Source organism: Recurvomyces mirabilis (genome assembly GCF_035927965.1).
Source record: "Recurvomyces mirabilis strain CCFEE 5264 chromosome Unknown scaffold_2, whole genome shotgun sequence".
NCBI classification, from domain to species: domain Eukaryota; kingdom Fungi; phylum Ascomycota; class Dothideomycetes; order Mycosphaerellales; family Teratosphaeriaceae; genus Recurvomyces; species Recurvomyces mirabilis.
The window spans coordinates 477080-494782 of NW_027041936.1; the positions used below are offsets into that span (position 1 = coordinate 477080).

The 17703-nt window shown below is 52.3% G+C and overlaps 9 protein-coding genes across 9 annotated transcripts; 5 read left to right on the plus strand and 4 right to left on the minus strand.

Moving 5' to 3' along the window:
• Positions 1–419: 419 nt before the first annotated feature.
• On the plus strand, positions 420–3310 carry RDH54 (helicase; the record flags this gene model as incomplete). Its single annotated transcript, XM_064833631.1, has 2 exons — positions 420–649; positions 697–3310. 2 exons carry the CDS (start codon positions 420–422, stop codon positions 3308–3310), a joined length of 2844 nt encoding a protein of 947 aa, XP_064698592.1.
• A 161-nt stretch (positions 3311–3471) lies between these two features.
• LTS14_000923 (uncharacterized protein) lies at positions 3472–5117 on the minus strand (the record flags this gene model as incomplete). Its single annotated transcript, XM_064833632.1, has 2 exons — positions 3472–4206; positions 4263–5117. The coding sequence occupies 2 exons, from the start codon at positions 5115–5117 to the stop codon at positions 3472–3474; spliced, it is 1590 nt and encodes a 529-aa protein (XP_064698593.1).
• Positions 5118–5762: 645 nt separating this feature from the next.
• LTS14_000924 (uncharacterized protein) lies at positions 5763–6919 on the plus strand (the record flags this gene model as incomplete). Its single annotated transcript, XM_064833633.1, has 2 exons — positions 5763–5969; positions 6029–6919. 2 exons carry the CDS (start codon positions 5763–5765, stop codon positions 6917–6919), a joined length of 1098 nt encoding a protein of 365 aa, XP_064698594.1.
• A 107-nt stretch (positions 6920–7026) lies between these two features.
• LTS14_000925 (uncharacterized protein) lies at positions 7027–11351 on the plus strand (the record flags this gene model as incomplete). Its single annotated transcript, XM_064833634.1, has 4 exons — positions 7027–8093; positions 8144–8697; positions 8992–9603; positions 10105–11351. 4 exons carry the CDS (start codon positions 7027–7029, stop codon positions 11349–11351), a joined length of 3480 nt encoding a protein of 1159 aa, XP_064698595.1.
• A 423-nt stretch (positions 11352–11774) lies between these two features.
• Positions 11775–12722, plus strand: LTS14_000926 (uncharacterized protein; the record flags this gene model as incomplete). The annotated part of the gene is made up of 3 exons (XM_064833635.1): positions 11775–11890; positions 11947–12252; positions 12305–12722. The coding sequence occupies 3 exons, from the start codon at positions 11775–11777 to the stop codon at positions 12720–12722; spliced, it is 840 nt and encodes a 279-aa protein (XP_064698596.1).
• A 212-nt stretch (positions 12723–12934) lies between these two features.
• On the minus strand, positions 12935–14530 carry LTS14_000927 (uncharacterized protein; the record flags this gene model as incomplete). The annotated part of the gene is made up of 1 exon (XM_064833636.1): positions 12935–14530. One exon carries the CDS (start codon positions 14528–14530, stop codon positions 12935–12937), a length of 1596 nt encoding a protein of 531 aa, XP_064698597.1.
• A 566-nt stretch (positions 14531–15096) lies between these two features.
• On the plus strand, positions 15097–15687 carry LTS14_000928 (uncharacterized protein; the record flags this gene model as incomplete). The annotated part of the gene is made up of 1 exon (XM_064833637.1): positions 15097–15687. The coding sequence occupies one exon, from the start codon at positions 15097–15099 to the stop codon at positions 15685–15687; it is 591 nt and encodes a 196-aa protein (XP_064698598.1).
• Positions 15688–16011: 324 nt separating this feature from the next.
• Positions 16012–16383, minus strand: LTS14_000929 (uncharacterized protein; the record flags this gene model as incomplete). Its single annotated transcript, XM_064833638.1, has 1 exon — positions 16012–16383. The coding sequence occupies one exon, from the start codon at positions 16381–16383 to the stop codon at positions 16012–16014; it is 372 nt and encodes a 123-aa protein (XP_064698599.1).
• Positions 16384–16776: 393 nt separating this feature from the next.
• On the minus strand, positions 16777–17484 carry LTS14_000930 (uncharacterized protein; the record flags this gene model as incomplete). The annotated part of the gene is made up of 1 exon (XM_064833639.1): positions 16777–17484. One exon carries the CDS (start codon positions 17482–17484, stop codon positions 16777–16779), a length of 708 nt encoding a protein of 235 aa, XP_064698600.1.
• Positions 17485–17703: the final 219 nt, after the last annotated feature.

Below are 17703 nucleotides of genomic sequence, written 5' to 3' on the forward strand. Positions count from 1 at the left end.
GCCCCTGCCGGAGTCTTGTCTCGCATTTCGTCCAGCCACCATATTCGGCACGATGTCGGTTTTAAGGATAGATATGCTCGGTGCGGGCGCAGTTCGGTGCGTTGGGCTGGCCCATCCCGAGGGCCTGGCGGCATGCTTTGTCTACTCCATCAAGAGCGCGGACGGGTAAGACATCGAATGTCGTGGTGAGGCCCGACTTCTGCCAGCATGCGGAATACAAAACTGTTCAATGGCAGAAGGCCGGTCACGATTTCTCGTGACTCCCGAAATTCGCGCTAGTGGCGCGTGTCGCGTCTCCCAACTTCAACTTCTCGACCTTCACTCACAAAGATGTAAGATGAGTGCCATTTTCGATGATGAAGCCATTTCGACCTCCTTCGCTTTTGAGCAGACAGATGTGCGTTGGTGATATCGGTCCCATGGACGGCAGAAGCGAGCCACCTGCGAAGAGACGACGCATCAGTGGCGATGATGACGAAATGGAAGTGCTTGCAGCTGCAGCAGACGTCCTGAAGAAGCCAAATTCTATCAGCAAGAGATTCCAGTCGCCCGCTGTCAGGAAGCCGTTAGAAGTCGTAAAAAACCCTTCTAGCTCCTCTCAGAGCAGCAACACAAACAGCACCAATAACGCATACTTCACCGTGCTATGGTAAGTCGGATCGCTTAGGGACGAAGTTGCAACCTAACGCAAGACAGGCGCAAGTTTACGACCAAGAAGAACAAGACCTGGGATGGCGATGGTGTGCTCTCCGTTGTTGGCGGCATGGCCAACTTGCAGAATATCTCGGGCAGAGAAATGGGCCGTATTCCATGCAAAGGCCCACTCATGGTTGGATCTGAGCTGAAAGTTGGAGGCAAAGACGTTGAGATCGAGTCTATGATCACGAAAGAAGATTTCCTTGCTGGTCGACCATTCCTAGGTAGCACCAAGAAGCCAGAGCCTGCCCAGCCACTGAAAGCAATCGACAAAGTGAGCAAAGGGAGCCGCAAGGCGCAGACTAAGCACGACAAGATGGCTTCGACACAGAAAGACATATTGCGATCAGCCCTTCCTACGTCCCAGGCTAGTAAGTCTAGCTTCAAAGCACCACTACTCGCCGACACCGTGCAGAAGCAACAGAAGGATGCTCCGCTTCCAGTGCCACGCCATGACCCCAATAGTGAGAATGCTCTCGTCATGAAACGACCCAAGTCAGTGCCGAATGGAAGACAAATCGTGGACGTTGTCGTCGATCCCATACTGAGCGCAAAGCTGCGGCCACACCAACGTGCAGGCGTGGCGTTCTTGTACGAGTGTGTCATGGGTATGAAAGATTATGATGGAGAGGGCGCCGTGCTAGCGGATGAAATGGGACTTGGCAAAACACTACAGACTATCGCTCTGCTGTGGACATTGCTGAAGCAAAACCCGATCTACAAAGATGCACCAGTCGTCAAGAAGGCCTTGATCGTCTGCCCTGTCACTCTGATCAACAACTGGCGTCGCGAGTTCCACAAGTGGCTCGGCAAGGACACCCTCGGTATCTTTGTTGCAGACACGGACAAGAAGCTCAAGCTGTCGCACTTCACGATGGGCAAGACGTACAGTGTGATGATAATCGGGTACGAGAAGCTACGAATGGTACAGGAGGATCTGAAGAAGGGTGGTGGGATCGACATCGTGATTGCCGACGAAGGTCATCGCCTGAAGACAGCACAGAATAAGTCCGCTGCCGCGATAAGGGCTCTGAACACTGAGCGCCGTGTCATTCTTAGTGGTACTCCGATCCAGAACGATCTGGCTGAGTTCTACACTATGGTCGACTTCGTCAATCCTGGGCTGCTCAACAAATATTCGGTGTTTAAGAAGGAGTTCGAGACGCCGATACTGAAGAGTCGCCAGCCTGGTGCAAGTGCAAAGGAGCTCGAGAAGGGCGAAGGTCGGAGCGCGGAGCTTGCCAACATCACAGGCATGTTCATCCTCAGGCGGACTTCTGAGATACTGGCCAAATATCTGCCAGCGAAGACCGAGTATGTTGTTCTATGTCGGCCGACAAAGGCTCAGACATCAGTGTATCGAGCCATCATCGAGTCGCCTACTTTCAGCGCTGCCCTTGGGTCCACTTCCATCACGCTGGAACTCATCAACGTCCTTAAAAAGGTCTGTAATAGTCCAACCCTGCTGTTGAAGAAGGATAGCAAAGGCGAAGATATTACGAAGCCGGAATTGCTGGAGTGCATACCACAAAAGTTGCTCAAAACCCCTGGCGCGAGCGGAAAGCTACAGGTGCTTGATTCGCTACTACATCGTATCCGTACCGACACGGAGGAGAAAGTTGTGATTGTCAGCAACTACACTTCGACCATGGACATCTTAGCAAATCTGTTGGGCTCCTTGTCCTACACTTACCTCCGTCTAGATGGCTCTACACCGCCTGCCAAACGCCAAGCTCTGGTCGATCGCTTTAATAGATCGTCTGCAAGCGATGCTTTCGTGTTCTTACTGTCTGCGAAAGCTGGAGGTGTCGGCTTGAACCTCATCGGCGCGTCACGACTAGTGCTCTTCGACATCGACTGGAACCCTGCGACTGATCTTCAAGCCATGGCACGTGTGCACAGAGATGGCCAGAAAAGTCCCTGCTTTATCTACCGTATGCTTACGCAAGGTGCACTTGACGAGAAGATCTTCCAGCGGCAAGTCAGCAAGACTGGTCTCGCAGACAGCATTGTGGATGGCAAGGCTAACACGAACGGCTTCACACGCGAAGAGCTGAAAGATCTCTTCACGTTGGACGAAGACTATGATGGATGTCAGACCCACAAGCTACTCGGCTGTCCTTGTGGTGGCATCGGCTCAATCTCGCGCGCAGAAGACAACGTTCTAGAGCGCAACGACCTTGCAGTCCTTGACCATAATAACGATACGTCGCAAAACGTAGCGGAGCCTGAGCTGGAAGTCATATGCATGGACCAGGATTCGGACGACGAGCCCGTCACGCGAAGAAAAGCTAGGTGGCGCACTGGGAATCAAGTCGACTGGAAAGCCGATGAGACTGATGAACGGCGCATGGCAAAGAAGCACACTGATGCTGCTGGTAAGACCAAGATGCTTAGCTTAATGCAGTATGCGCACTTCGACACGAGCCGGGCTGCGCCGCAAGCTGCAGGTGGCGAAACAGTAGCAGCTGTTGGGAACGATGGTGTAGAGGATATGGAGGAAACGTTTGACCTCGATTTGCTTGAGAATGCTATTGAGGACGATACTTTAAGAAGTGTCATTCGTGAAGATGGACATCGCGTCGGCTTCGTCTTCACGAAGACGAGTGCTTGATACGTGTGCGGCAGGCTTGTCAGCATGGCCATGCAGAGCGTTCGCATGAAGGCGGTCATGATGTACAAACATATATGGGTCTGAAAGGCCGAAAGTGTGTAGAAACAGCACATGTTCCGCGTCCAATATTGCGACTTTATGTACTATGACGACGCTTAAATCTACTTTGGTCCAGGGTGAGCAGACTCATAATTGGGCAGATGCGCCTGCCACACAAGGATCTGCGTATCAACATTCAGACCGCTCTTATCGCTATACTTTGTCTGGCCGAAGTTGTAATAGCCGTCTTGCGTGATGAAATCATTATCGCTGACGCTGATGATGTAGAACTCGTGATCACCAGCTCCGGTGACACCCGCAGGCACTGGTACAATCGCAATGGACTCCCACTTCTCGTTCAGCTCGGTGGCGTAAGGAGGGCCATTCTGCAGACCGAATCGAGCGAGATCAGTATTGTCGTTGATATCAAGGAATGAGCAGTATTGCGTGGTCTTGACGTGAGGGAGTAAATAGTCATTAGGCGCGAGGGCGATGGCAGCGAGGCCTTCCTCCGAGGCGATGTCGCTGGCGCCTTGAGTCGATACAATATCGATGTGGCGGTATGTGGAAGGGGTGTCTGAGCGGCTACCACGACCGTGTCCGCCATCTCGCGCAAGCACAAAGTACTGGTTCTGGGATAGGTAGTGTGTGTCGCTGACATCGAGAGAGCGCGGGTTCTTGGTCTCAGTAGGGTCGTTGACGGCCGGCTGCTCGACCACCCACTCGTGAATTAGGCGCGGGTTTCTCTGGTCAGAGACGTCGTAGACCACCTGCCTTGTAATATTGGCACGAGTGTTGTGTGTGCCACCATCTTGGACTAACGCAGCCTGGATTTGAGCTGTGAGGATTCGCTCATCCTATCATCACGTTAGTAACACTTTACCCGCGTTATGTGGTTGGAGCGGACGCCTACAGGAGATATGGCAAGTCCCTCGAAACCGTGATTGTTTACTCTGCCAGCATCTGGATCGTTCGCCTCGTCAAGACCTGACCCGACGGGAGGATTGCCAGAAGTGAAGATCTCCACGCCATCCACGAATGGGATGAAGGAGATCGGTGGTCGAATGGCCGATGTCATCTGGCCGTCCTTTGTAAAATGGTAGATGTAGGGGCCACACTCATCGGACATCCAGTATGAGCCATCACGGAGCCTGACAAGACCCTCGATATCAAGGGCTGGGGCAAGCTGGCCACTCGCACGCTTGCCTGCTGGAAGATCTGGATAGCCACCTGCAGATGCGATCACATAGTCGGCGTCCAGGCCAGTGGTGGGCACACCGCCTTTGGACAACAGAGTGGAGTCTTGGTACGACAAAGCAAGATTCTTGCTGCCATTGTTGACGCTACCAAAAGTTGGGCTGAACGTAAGCTGGAATTGATGGACTCTGCCCTGATAGTCGATGGAGCCTTGTGTGTTCCAACCACGATCTGGGCTGGCGTACAGAGTCCCAGACACAGAGCCATTGCTAGACTTGCTGAATCTGGACAGATCAGGGCTGATGGCCGAGCCAAAACCACCAAGCGTATCGCCGAACTTGCCACGAGCATTCCATGCTACCGTGCCAAATGCTACAAGGCCACGTTTAATGTAATTGGTCCCGCTGCATATCGATTGGCTTGAGACCGGAAGTGTCGAGCCAGACGGGTATGGAGCGGGCGGTGGTGGAGTCGCAGGTCGTGCTGGAGGCGGTGGTGGCAGAGGGGGTGCAGCGTCAACGAGGCTTGAGGCGCAAAGTGCAGCGACAGCTGCTAATGTAGAAGTATGCATGGTGATTGCTAGGCCTACGGTCGCTACAAGCGAGATGGATAGATATATGATCGCGCGGTGGCATTCTCGCCACCAAGCCGTATGCTTCCCGTATTATCAGGGGCTGTATGCGTCCAAGACGACGGCCATCCCAAAGACACGGAATGCGACAATAGATCGACAGGCAAATTTTTCGCCATTCCATCGTCGTTGGACAGTCCCCTTCCTGTTCTAAAAGATTTTTGTCTGTGGTGGAGTCTTATTATGAGTTAGGTCCTGGGCGCTACTCTTGGCAGTCGACGTTCACCCGGTCAAAGGGTGGGGGTTTTCCCTCTAGAGACCAATGACTCCATTGGAGACACGACAGTAGGGTTTGGAAATAATAATTGTACTCTGTTGTTAGATAGCAAGAGTGGAAGGCGGATGGCCGTCGTGGATATGCAGGCGAAACATCCAGCTACGCCATTGGCCGCTCAAGCGTACCAGTAGCAGAGATGCATGCTGCAGCTTGGGGCCGCCTGGTGAAGGCCGTCTCAGCCTCACACCCGCGACCTCGTAGGAACGCTGTGTCAGCTAAAGTGCCATACGACCATTATACGCTTCAGTGGTAGCCTACGTGCGTCTGGCCAGACTTAGCGAAGCATATCTTCCAAACCTGACCTCACAATGAGCGTCCATAGAGAGGATCAGGATTTGATGGGTGCGGCGCCTGCAGATGCTGAGAACAGCGTCACTAACACTGGACGGACCAGAGTACACCCCGTCGAGCAAGCGATGACGGGTGAGCAGATGCAACGACCAAAAGGTATACTGAAAGCGCCTACCAGCAAATTTCCGGAGCACCCTATAGAAGATGGAGTGTTATCCATAAAGGTATGTCGCACCTGTGGAAGTACAATCCTATTTACGTGCACAAGGCTGACTGCAGACAGCAAAACAATGCCAAATCCATTCCTCCCGGGGCTCGATGGACCAAGATCGATCGACGTTTAGTCGACCCCGAAGCGCTCGAGGAGGCCTCGGAACGCTTTGAGGAGCGCCTCGATTGTGTCATTGTGCTTCGTGTGCTTACAAAAGAAGAGATTCAGCACCTGGCAGACAGGACACTCGAGCTTCGAGACGAGCGGTATGAGGCCGAACTCGCCTCTCGCGGGACTCCTCGAGGCAGCCGATCCACCACACACGATCGAGATGCCGCACCAGCAGATGATGAGAGTCTCCCAAAGCCGGACGATGGCGAGCCTGAACAGCAGAAGGTGTTCGGGAAAGCTTCGTCAGCCCAAAGTAAGCCAAGTGATCAGTACCGTCCAACTCCATTAGACGGGATCGTGGAACGTCACACATCGCCAGAAGCTGGTCAGACTCATCGCGCCACCTTCTTAGCGGACGACCACCCGAACATCGAGCTCCAAAATAGCTACGTGTATACAGATCCTGCTAGCATGTATGCCAACACGGAGCCGAAGTGGTGCAGGACAGAAACCAGAGACAAATTCGACAGAGCAGCTCGTGGATCTTCTTTGACCTCTGTCAGTCCGTCAAGGGAACAACCAAGTCAAAGTACCGAGCGTGCTCGGCAGTCCGCACGCGAGCTCAGTACTTCGACGTACGCCAGAGGTTGGGGATCTGTCGACGGAGCAGGTCCCCCTCGAGCTTCCGCAGGTCAACTCAGTGGTCCCCCTCCTAGTACTCGAGGGTGGGACAGGATCTTGGAGACTAGCAAGGCGAAAGTTTTAGTCGGTGACTTGCAACACGCTGCTGGGAAGCTCAACGTCCAGTTGAGAAGGGTGATGGCGAAATCCCTGATTACGATAGCGGTGTGAAGAGCACTGGGCCAGGTTCAAATACAGCTCGACGTCGTTTCAGAGATACTTCACCCACCGGCCATGTACAGAACTACGCAACTGATTCATACTCTGGTTATCAGACCATGGAGCAAGTTGAGAGACAGAAACGGCGGGTGGATGATGCTGTCCACGAATTGGCGTTCGATCTCATTGGCAGGAAAGAGAGGAGACAGACATTGTCCACTATTCCAGAGCCGGGTCTTAGGGATTCCAGTCAGGAGCAAGATGGGTATAGGGACCGGAGGGACCAAATCCAGCGTGAGCTGGACGCATCTACGATCAGTGATCGAAGTAGTCCTGAGATCGACCCTGACCATGAAAGCCGTAAGCGAGCGCGTGAACAAAGGCAACGTGAGAGGATCCATCGCGAGCAGCATCCAGATCTACAGCAAAATAAAACTGAGCGAAGTACCGCCGCTACTGCTTCAAGCCTAGCCAGAGTAGATCACACAGAAGGTGACTCTGGCGAGCCATCGCAGGAAGACGAGGTCCAAACTCAAGCAGTACAGCCCGATGCGTCCCTACCTCGTTCTCCCCACCCGCTTGCATCAGAGATACCACACTCATTGTCATCGTCAACCACGCCCAAGATTTTGGGCTTTACAGATACATCTATGGGCGATGCAACCGGGGAGAGTGCGCTCGCAGGCCGCGCCTCGGTGGCCACAAGCAAGACCCAGCAAGTCACCGATAACAATGTACTGAGCGAGGCACCACAGGAAATCACAGAGGACGATCCGATGTCAGCAGTCGATAAACGTACAGGGGATGCATGCGAATCGGTGAGCAGTCTCACCGATAGCCACACAGCCACTTTGTCATACGCAGTAAGCGGTCAAAATTCGACCTTGCCTACTTCGCTTGATCTAATCAACCAGCCCTGTAGACCTGATGAGCAGCGAACAGGCATACGCATTGCCGCTAGTGTTGCTGATCCTGGTCTTGATGCCGAAACGAGTGCCAAGCTTACGTCCTTATTTGTGGACGATTTTCTAGCCAACCTACGTAGTACACCCGGCTTAATACGAGAGCTTGCAGAGTCGGCACACAACGCTGCTAACTTGATCCGCGAGTATGCCCGACTAAAAGCGACGGCTGCCTCGACATCAGTTGAAGAAATTGCTGCTAGCGTCGTACGATATAGGAGACAGTATGTGCTTCCGCTACCCATCTTGACTGAGCCTAGTTGACGCTGTCTAGTGATATCGCTGCAAACATCAAATCTATCGCCACCACCTTGCCAAGCCAAGACGGCGTCCTCAGCCTTGCGGACAAGCTTGCCCTCCTATGGGCCAAAGATCGACCAGATCGACCAGATGATTTTGAATATCTTGCCGCAGACGATGACTTAGACGACATCTTGCCTGAGCTCCTTCGTGAGCAAGACGTACGAGAAGCGCTGACGTTCCTGTTCGCAAGCGAAGAGTACCAATGGCTACTGGAACGGATGAAGCTGGAGACCATGATGTCAACTACCCAGTCCACATATACACTCGTACGTGAGAGACTGATTGATGTACAGGCCAATGCGTCAACCACGACACTCCAATTGGACTGGTCACCAAGGATGTTCATTGATCAGCAATTTGGAGAATCCACTGAAATAGGATCTACTATCTGCTTGGTCGGAGATGAGAGCAGTGCATATGCAACTACGTGCCGTGGCTACATAGACCTAATGTGGCCGCAAATCGGGCCTTATGTACTTGACCTGATGGCTACGGCCATCACAGGCGGGCAAGACGATTTCAGTGGTATGTGTCCTGTTTCATGGCTTCTCCCTGGGCTTGTGAATTTCTCTCTTACATCATGATCGACTTCGAACCCCCAGAGAACTTTGCGAGGACTTGGGTCTACCATAGTTGGCCCTTAACCGAGCAGCGCAGCTTGACGTGGTCGATAATGCACTAAACAGGGTGCGGTGTCCAGCATTGGGCTCCAATGGACTTCTTGATATCCATGCTTCTAGCAATTCGATCGCCGGGGCTTCCTACTCTCCTCTAATGGTTCTTGCTAAAGTAGATCAACTTGCTAATATAATCACGCAGACACAATCGGCGGTGCTCATGCTTTCAGCGTCTCTTTCGGCCATGGAAGCACTGTCGTCAATATTGCTGGTCCAGCAGTGTTGCGCCTCGAAGCTTCGGAGGTCCTCGTGTGGCTCGCTGCTGCCTGTCAATCGTCGTCTAGCGAGACGATGTTATCCACCTGTATGCCAACGATACAGAAGGCGAGTGGAAACGTCAGTAATGTTGCCTACGCCCTGTCACCTCTCTTTGATCCTGCAGAGACCATCGGCTTGTGCTGGCTTAGAATGTTTGGCAATCCTGTTATGGTATTGGGATATCCCATACCGCGACGATCCGCTGTTGAAGTTGGCCTTGAGGTACCTCTCGCCATGATGGCTGAGCTTGGACAGGCCGTGGACGTGGTCAACTTCTCAAATACGACCATCATCAAAGGGTTCGCGTCTCTATTCGTACCAACAATTTCGACGGCGACATCAGTTGTGTGGCATTTCATGTTGTCTCCAGATGGTAGTCGCGTTTCCTATAATACGGGGGCGGACGCCACTGGAATATCAAAGCACTTGGAGCCGGAGCAACTGCAAACAGCAAGACACTTCGTGGGATGGACGGCAACAGCAGATCAGCTTACAGGTTCGTGTCTCCGTCGCTAGTACTTTCTGTCCGAATTGCCTCCCACCAGCAACTTGAGGGCGGAGCAGTAACATCCCACAAACATCTGTGCGTGGGACATGCGCCACTGTTATCCAGAATCTCGGTATACTGCTTTGTCTTCTGCTTTACCACTGGCGCATCCCAAGTACACTCCTGTCTGTCGTGGACAAGTAGGGGCGTCGAGGTGAACCTTGCCAAAGTCGGCTAACACCTGAGCAGGTAGTTCTAAGGCAGGGTATGCCGTACGCCACAGCAGGTCGCCACTAGCCTCTCCAGCATTAGCGAGCTTGTCCAGTGTATGTCTCTCCGTTAGTAAGATTGTTGGGGGAAGCATAAGCTTCGTTCGTGGAAAGAAAGACATACCTGCTCCCCTCAAACATAGCGGTGATTATCTGGCCAAGATTGAGTGTGCGGGCGAATGGAATGTAGTATTCTACGACGTCCTCTCGAGGCGAGCCTAGCTGTCTGATGGTGCCTCAGTCCTGCTCTACATCTGCAGCAGCTGGCTTTACAAACACAAGCAACGTCTGCAACTAGAAGTCATGGCAAACCAGGAGGATGAAAACGAATCCACAAAAGAAGCAGAAGGTGTCATTGGCGCTATCGATCACTTCCGGCACCCTCTCACCCTTGAGGGAAAGGCATCAGCTATCTCCGCATTATACAATAGAACGAACCGCAATCTGAAGCTGTCGAAGACGGTAGAGAGTAAGATTGAGGTGGTCAATGGTCAATCATCCCAGAAAGATACGACGACTTGGACCACTTGGCAATCAAATGTTGAAGAGAAGTTCTCTAGTCTTGAAATCGTCTTTGACCATATCGTGAGAAGCCGATTGTCTCAGACAACCAGAGATGTGAAGATGCCTTTCCGCAGTGGCACTTTCGAAGGGTACGAGTTCAACGATGTCGTATCTGGTACCTCGACTCTGCAACCTCACGAAGTCTCTCTTCTCCCAAATGCGGATGACTGGCTCAAATGGTGCTGTCAAGGTCAAATCATACCTCTGATGGGTTCAGACTTTGGTGAGCTCGTTCGACCGACAAATCCACCTCCAGGAGCACATAATCAGTCGTGCGGAAAGTACGCGCTCTGCCCAACCAATCTTGACTACCTCGCCGCACCCGTCTCCATCCTGAGATCGCTGAATGACAGGATAAGCTCGCCTACAGACGGTAGCATCATGCTTGACCAATCGTGCGTTTGGAGACGTCCGGTGTCTTCATTTCGCCCCTGCCGATGCAAATGCGATGGAATATGCGAAGTCGATGTCACCAAGCTAAACGATAGATCACAGCGATCAAAGAAGCATACATCGGCTGACGATCCTGACATGATCTGGACCGAGTATGGTCGAGGCGCTGTGATATTTGGCAGCATTCGTAATCGGCTTACGAAGATGCACGACGACCTCGACGGCCAACTAGCTGTGCCTACACCGCCTAAGCTACGAAGGTCGAAAGCCACCATCTCTGATAGTGGCATCGATGTGGGTTCCTCAAGCAGTTTGGGGAGCTCTGATCCATCTGGCACAAAGAGTCCGCAGACATCAGAGAGCGGACTCAGCCTCGAGACCCACAGTAGCTCGAGCTCCCATCAGTATCAGCAAAGGCAGCAGACCGCAACGATGCAAGAGCGGTCGTCACAAACTCCGGTACACTACACGCCAGGACTGAAGTCACCGCGGACTGGAGGTCAAGCACACGGAGGAGCCGAAAAACGGTAGTATGCACACTCTAATCGTTTTTGCCTTCCAAAGTCCACATTTATCATGTTGTCGTGGCGTTGTAGCCAAGGACGATGGGTCATCGTTGTGGGTTGTTAGACTGTTGATGGCTGTGATATATTTGTTGTTGTTTTGACCAAGTCACAATCATGGTTTGCTTTGTTGACAGCTCACACCAAGTGCTATTATTTACGACCACAGTCAGCAGTAAGGTCGCCTCATGACTCTCCATGATTAATGGATGTTCACGAGTGCTCCCGACATGTATGTTGCCTGCATCTAGCGTGGCTCGTGCTTTGGTGACATTATTTCCATCGCAGCCGAGGTATCTTCTTGACGACATAGCCGTCGAAGACTCCAATGATCGTGGTCTTGTAGGCTCAGGTAGGTACGTTACTCTCTCGGTATATTTATTATCTCAATATGTCAGCTCAAGCAGATGTTCAGCTCAGAGATTTCAAGAGCCTCTTCTCGCTCAATGGCAAGGTAGCTGTTGTGACAGGAGGATCACGAGGCTTGGGGCTACACGCTGCCTCTGGGTATGTTGAGGTCGTTGGGAAACGTCTCATCGATACAACCATTGACGACTGCTTAGTCTCCTCCAAGCCGGCTGTTCCAAAGTCTTCATCACATCCCGAAAAGCCAAGGCGTGCGAAGAGGCTTGCGAAGCCCTCAATGCCCTTCCCTGCAATGGAAAGGCCATTTCAATACCTGCCGACTTGGCGAAGCTTGGTGAGGTCGAGAGGCTAGTGAAAGAGGTCGAAAAGCATACAGACAAGGTAGACATCTTGTTCGCGAACGCAGGAGCTACTTGGGGTGCACCGTTCGACGAGCACCCAGAGAATGCCTTCCAGAAAGTCATGGACTTGAACGTGAAGAGTGTTTTTGTCTGCTCGCAGAAGTATGAGTGCCTATGTCGTATGTCTTACGTATCGCACTGACAGTATGGACAGATTCGCACCTCTCCTCCGCAAAGCAGGCACGGTCGAAGATCCATCACGAATCGTGATCACAGCCTCGATAGCTGGCATTGGCATCGGCACTCTGGGAGCCAACGCAACCTTTGGCTACAGCGCTTCGAAAGCGGCCGTCCTCCACCTGGCTCGCAACCTGGCTGCTGAGCTGGGCCCTCAGAACATCCTCACCACGTCCATCGCACCTGGATTCTTCCCCACCAAGATGGCCAGTGGGCTGATGGAGATGACAGGTGGAGTCAAGGCACTGGCAGATGCCACTCCCAACAAGAGATTGGGTATGCCTGAAGACATTGCGGGAACCGTAGTCTACTTGTGCTCGAGAGCTGGCAGCCATGTCAACGGCGGACACATTGTGCTGGATGGTGGTTCTGTGGTGGCTACTTCGAAGCTGTAGACTGTGCACACTATGCATATCGTCCGATGTTGAGATGATGTACTACACTCGATTGGATTGGCATCTGAAGTGCTGGAGCGGGAGCACACGCCATAAAGCCACTATGCTGAAACACATATTTCTGTCGTATACATACTGTACATCATTCATAAAAAGCATGCTTTTGCCCGTACTGTTTTTTGCCGGTAAGCACAACTTTTGCTTTCGCGAGCCTATGGTTCTCGCTCTTCGCTCGCAGCCTGCTTCAATTGATTTCCAGCAACCATGAAAGGACTCCTTGACCTCAACTCCCGTCCGAACAAGATGAAGATCACAGGTGCAAAACTAAGCATCAGTGCAAGAAATGCCAAAAGAGTACTCGCCCAGTGGAAGCCAAGATTGGCATACATGCTCTGGGCAGCCAACGGCACAAAGCCTGCAACAATGTTCTCGCCTGCTGCAACCGCACTCACAGCTGAGCCGGCGTAACCAGATGCGGCGTAGATGTCTGTGATGTAGTCTGCGACCGCTGTGATAACAACTTGGATCCCGAAGCCAACCATTGCCAGTCCTATCGCAGGTACAATCCAATGGATCCAGGCATACGACGTCCATGCATAAACAAGCATTCCACCAACTATACTGATGAAGGAAGCGAAGACACTGACGTAGAGTCGTGCTTCAGGTATCGGCGTCCCGGGTGCCTCTTTATTGCGTGCAGCTGATTTGAGGTAAAGCCGTGTGCTGTAAAACGATGGAAACCAGCCGAGGACTTCGCCGATGACCACTGCGGCTTGGATATAGCCGATGCTGTACTCAGGCCAGTCATACAGTGTGCTGAAGACTTGTGCAGTGGATTGAGTAAACAGAAAGACCGTGCCAAAGCTGAAGGCAGACCAAAGTGTACTTGCCATCAATACTGGCTCGGTGAAAAGTAAATATGCTGGCCGGGTGGTCGATTTAAACAGCCGGTAGTACAGCGGTGGCTGGTCCATTTCCGCGGCAGTATATATGTGCTTTCCAGTTGACTTGCGCAGCTGCTTGGCACGGCGACGCAGTATCACATTCCCTCGTGTCTCCCTCAGCAGCACAAAGAAGACTGGAGCCATGGCTCCGTAGAGTATGAGCTGGATGTAGAAGATCCATCTCCAGTCGCCGATATGCTGCATCACACCCGCAAACATCGGTGGCCCAAGAGTGTTACCAACCAAGTAGAGGACGATGTAGAGTCCCACAGGCACACTTCGTGCCACGTCCGTAGCCCAAACATCAGGTATGACAGAAGAGATCGTGTTGGCCAGCAAGGAAACGCATCCGCCAGAGAAGAATCGCGTCACAATCAAAGTAGCAAAGTTTTGAGCCAGCGCCTGCGGTATTACCATAAGAAAGAAGAAAATGTAGGTCACTAGAAACCCGATCCGCACACCCACATCCTCCATGACCGGAAGGAAGAATATCACGAAGACAGCACCGCCGAGCGTCCATGATGTTATGGGCCAGTAGCTGTTCGGGAACGTGGCATCACTAATCCCAAAGTCCTGATTAATCTCCAAAGCAGCGACGGAAATGCCTGTGCCGTTCAAGGTCACAATCAGAGTCGAGAAAAGTGCAGTCGTCGTGACCAGCCATTTTCGTTGCTTTGGCCAATTGTATGGATTCGCAGGATCATGCGGTCCATCCCAGTCCAGTATGGTCACATTGTCCTGAGGTGTCGAAGCCTTTTCACTGTCTGGTGCAGCAAGTGGATATAATATGGTATCGTGACGTCGTGAGCCGCTAGAGTGAGAAGCAAACCTCTCCGCAGTATATCCAGCCGTAGGAGTGGTCATCGTGTCGAACGAAACAGATTCAGAACAGCCACCCGCGCCATACGAGAAAAAGTAAAACAGATGCAGATGAGGTAAGGAAACAGTAGAGGTCCGGTGTACTTCTCTTGAAAGCGAGGGCGAGAGCGCCATGTCACTGTTCAGGCGAACCAAACCTTTTCCGACTCTCATTACCTAAAAGCAGACGTTTCCGTGATCTCACACGCTCAAGTCGGACGGCCCGTCTGGTCCACTGCAGACCCGCTGGGGTTGTCGGAAGGCCTTTGGGTGTTGTGACAGGTGCGAGCAGAGTCACATTCACACGTGAGTGAGGAGAAATGCAGTCGCCCGGGACTTTATTGCCACAGGGACAATTTTGCAAGAAGCGCGACAAGCGACTGTCTGCCGTGAAGTCGGAGCAAGATCGGCCTAAGGCTGACAGTTCGGTGGCGTTCCGGGCGGCCAATTAGAGGAGGTGCATATGCAAGTCATAATCGATCGCCTAGTAGGCGATAAGCGATGCAAACCACAGACGATCATATGTCAGACTTGATGCGTAGGTATACTGCTATTGTGTAACCTACTTCGCCATGGCAGAACAATACCAGAAGGCTAGAGCCAAGATCTATGAAGCTCACAGCGAGGACCCGAACAAGCACAAGACTAACGATGGAGAAGAAGTGCCGTACGAGACGCATTATGCAGAGCAGATGGAGGGCTACCTGGACAAAAGAGCTCCAGACGCATCTGAAATTCTGAAATTAGCTGTCTGCGGTCAGCATTTCCGTCGCTGGGAGGTGCCTCGTGACAGCTATCCAATGACAAGGATTGGTTATCACACTTGGCGAACGCACCTGAAGAAGCGGCAGGCACAGCTCGTGAGCCAAATATTGGATGAGTGTAGGTACGAGATGAAGGACATCAACCGGTGCATATCATTGATCGAGAAGGAGGGATTGAAGCAGGGAGAGGATGAGGTACAAATACTGGAAGATGTTGCCTGCTTGGTGTTTTTGGATGACCAGTTTGAGCAGTTCAAGGACAAGCACGATGAGGAGAAGATCGTGAATATTTTGAAGAAGACCTGGGTGAAGATGTCGAAGCAAGGCCAAGATTTGGCTCTCCAGATCCCGATGACAGAGGAGTGTAAAGCGCTGGTCCAGAAAGCTTTAGCTGCATGAGCAGTACATGCTGTCGGCATAGCTGCACACCAAACCGCCCAGCTCAGACTTCCACGACCTCGGCCTGAAATTGCGAACAGCAAGGTAGCCAATCCCTCCGTCAAACCACCCTGAAGTTTGTTCGCATGCGCCGCATAACAGGCGCCTGGTTGGCAATCCTAGACAGAGCGGCGAGGAAAGGACAGAACTTGCAAACGGCGGATCCGAGTTCTTCGCATCCCACTTTCCTACACAATCTTTTGCCTCCTTGTTACTTGAAAAATGCTCCCACACAACTTGCACGCGGACGTCCTCGAATGCATTGAGAAGGACTTGCGCCCAGCGTTACCTGACAGCATTATACTTTTCGACCTTCGTCCACTTGGCATATAGTGGCGCGCACTTGTAGCGCATCAGGCAGATCTGCGAAAGTACGTGGTGTACAGGCATTTGCTTGTGCACCAGAGTTCTGATCCGCCATGGTTGAGTTGCGTCCTCGGTCCAGCACAAGAGGGCATCCTGAAGAAAGAGAGTGCAGATCGCAACACGTACCTCTGCCGGGAGCTGCAACAGGAAGGAGTGATGCTTCTGGATGGTGCGGATGTGTAGTCCGAGGTCTGCGAGCTGTCTTGGATTGCAGCCGTTGAATGTCTCCTTCAGCTGGCCTAGTGATGAAAGATCGAGGCCGTCGCTAATTTTGATACTGATGCCGGCCATGTTGTCTGCTTGTAGTGCTCTAAAGTCGTGATGGGAAAACATAGTGGACTTTGTGCGAATCAATATTCGAGTCAAACTTGGACAGGAAAGCTGAGCACAGACCAGTGCAAATAGACATATTCTCTTCATGCTACTTGACGTATAGCTTGTTTATGGGCTCCGCCGCGCCTACATGCGACTCACAGATGTGTTCACTCGAGCTTCAACTCGTTTAGCACAGGAGAATGCGGTGTGCTAGCAGCAAGCAACGTGAAAACAACAGCCGTCCTCGCGACAACCTAGAACCCCAACGTCCGCGCACCGTGTCATCTGCATGAAGTGTCCTTGAGGTCTCTCTAGGATCTCTTGCGCTTTCATGTCACATGGCAGCCGCTTCGCCCCTATACGCCAGTCTCAGTAGTCTCCAACCGCGATCAAACGCTTTACTTTCACACCCGTAGGCAGACCGACAGGAGTTCCCTTTCCAATGCCATCTGCGGGCCAATCTCTCATAACGCCCAAGTCATTCCGAAGAATCCTCCTCCCCAATCCAATACGAACATCCTTCTTAAAAACCTTGATACCCATTTCCAGCTTATCAGTAAAATACATAATCCCAAAATGGTGCTCCTTGCCACCCGCTACCACACATCCGATCAGACCTTCAACTTGCTGCTCAACTCGGAGCTTCGCGGCCGTGATTGAGTCGGAGGTCTTAACGCGAACCCAGACCGAGCCTAGGATCTTGGGGTCGATAGTCCTCCATTGCTTGTTGCCCACGTCTAGCGCGAGAGCTGTCATGGGCGTGCTGAGGAGTGCCACGTCTTCGCGAATCTGGCGGCAGAGGTTAAGAAGGACGCGCATTTCGGTAAGTACGCGGCGAAAGTAGCTTCGGTCTTTGTTCTTGTTTTGCTTGTCCCAGTCAGGAGACAGCCAGGCAGTGGTATCGTTACCTGGAGGCGTTTGATTCCTGGTGCTGTCGTAGATGTAATATTCGTAGATCTGGATTCGAAGCTCGACTGGTAGGCGAAGGATAGGAGGCAGTATCTTCGTGTCTTCTTCTGTTCTCAATTTGAGGTTAGCCATATTTCCGATGACCGCCTTGGTCCCCATTGATGGCATGGCGGTTGCATCTATTTGCGAGATGTTCATGACAAGAAGCGACAGCGGTGACGATGGCAGTGACGGTGGAGGCAGCGATAGTTCCGTACGGCCAGTCAGTAATGTGGCAGTCCAGTGTCCAGGGTCCCCAATTAGCTCCTAGGAGGCTTTCATGGCAAGGCTGCGCAAAAGCTTCCTCGGTCTCCGTTCCAAGCCCAGAAGCTGATGCTTAATCGCATG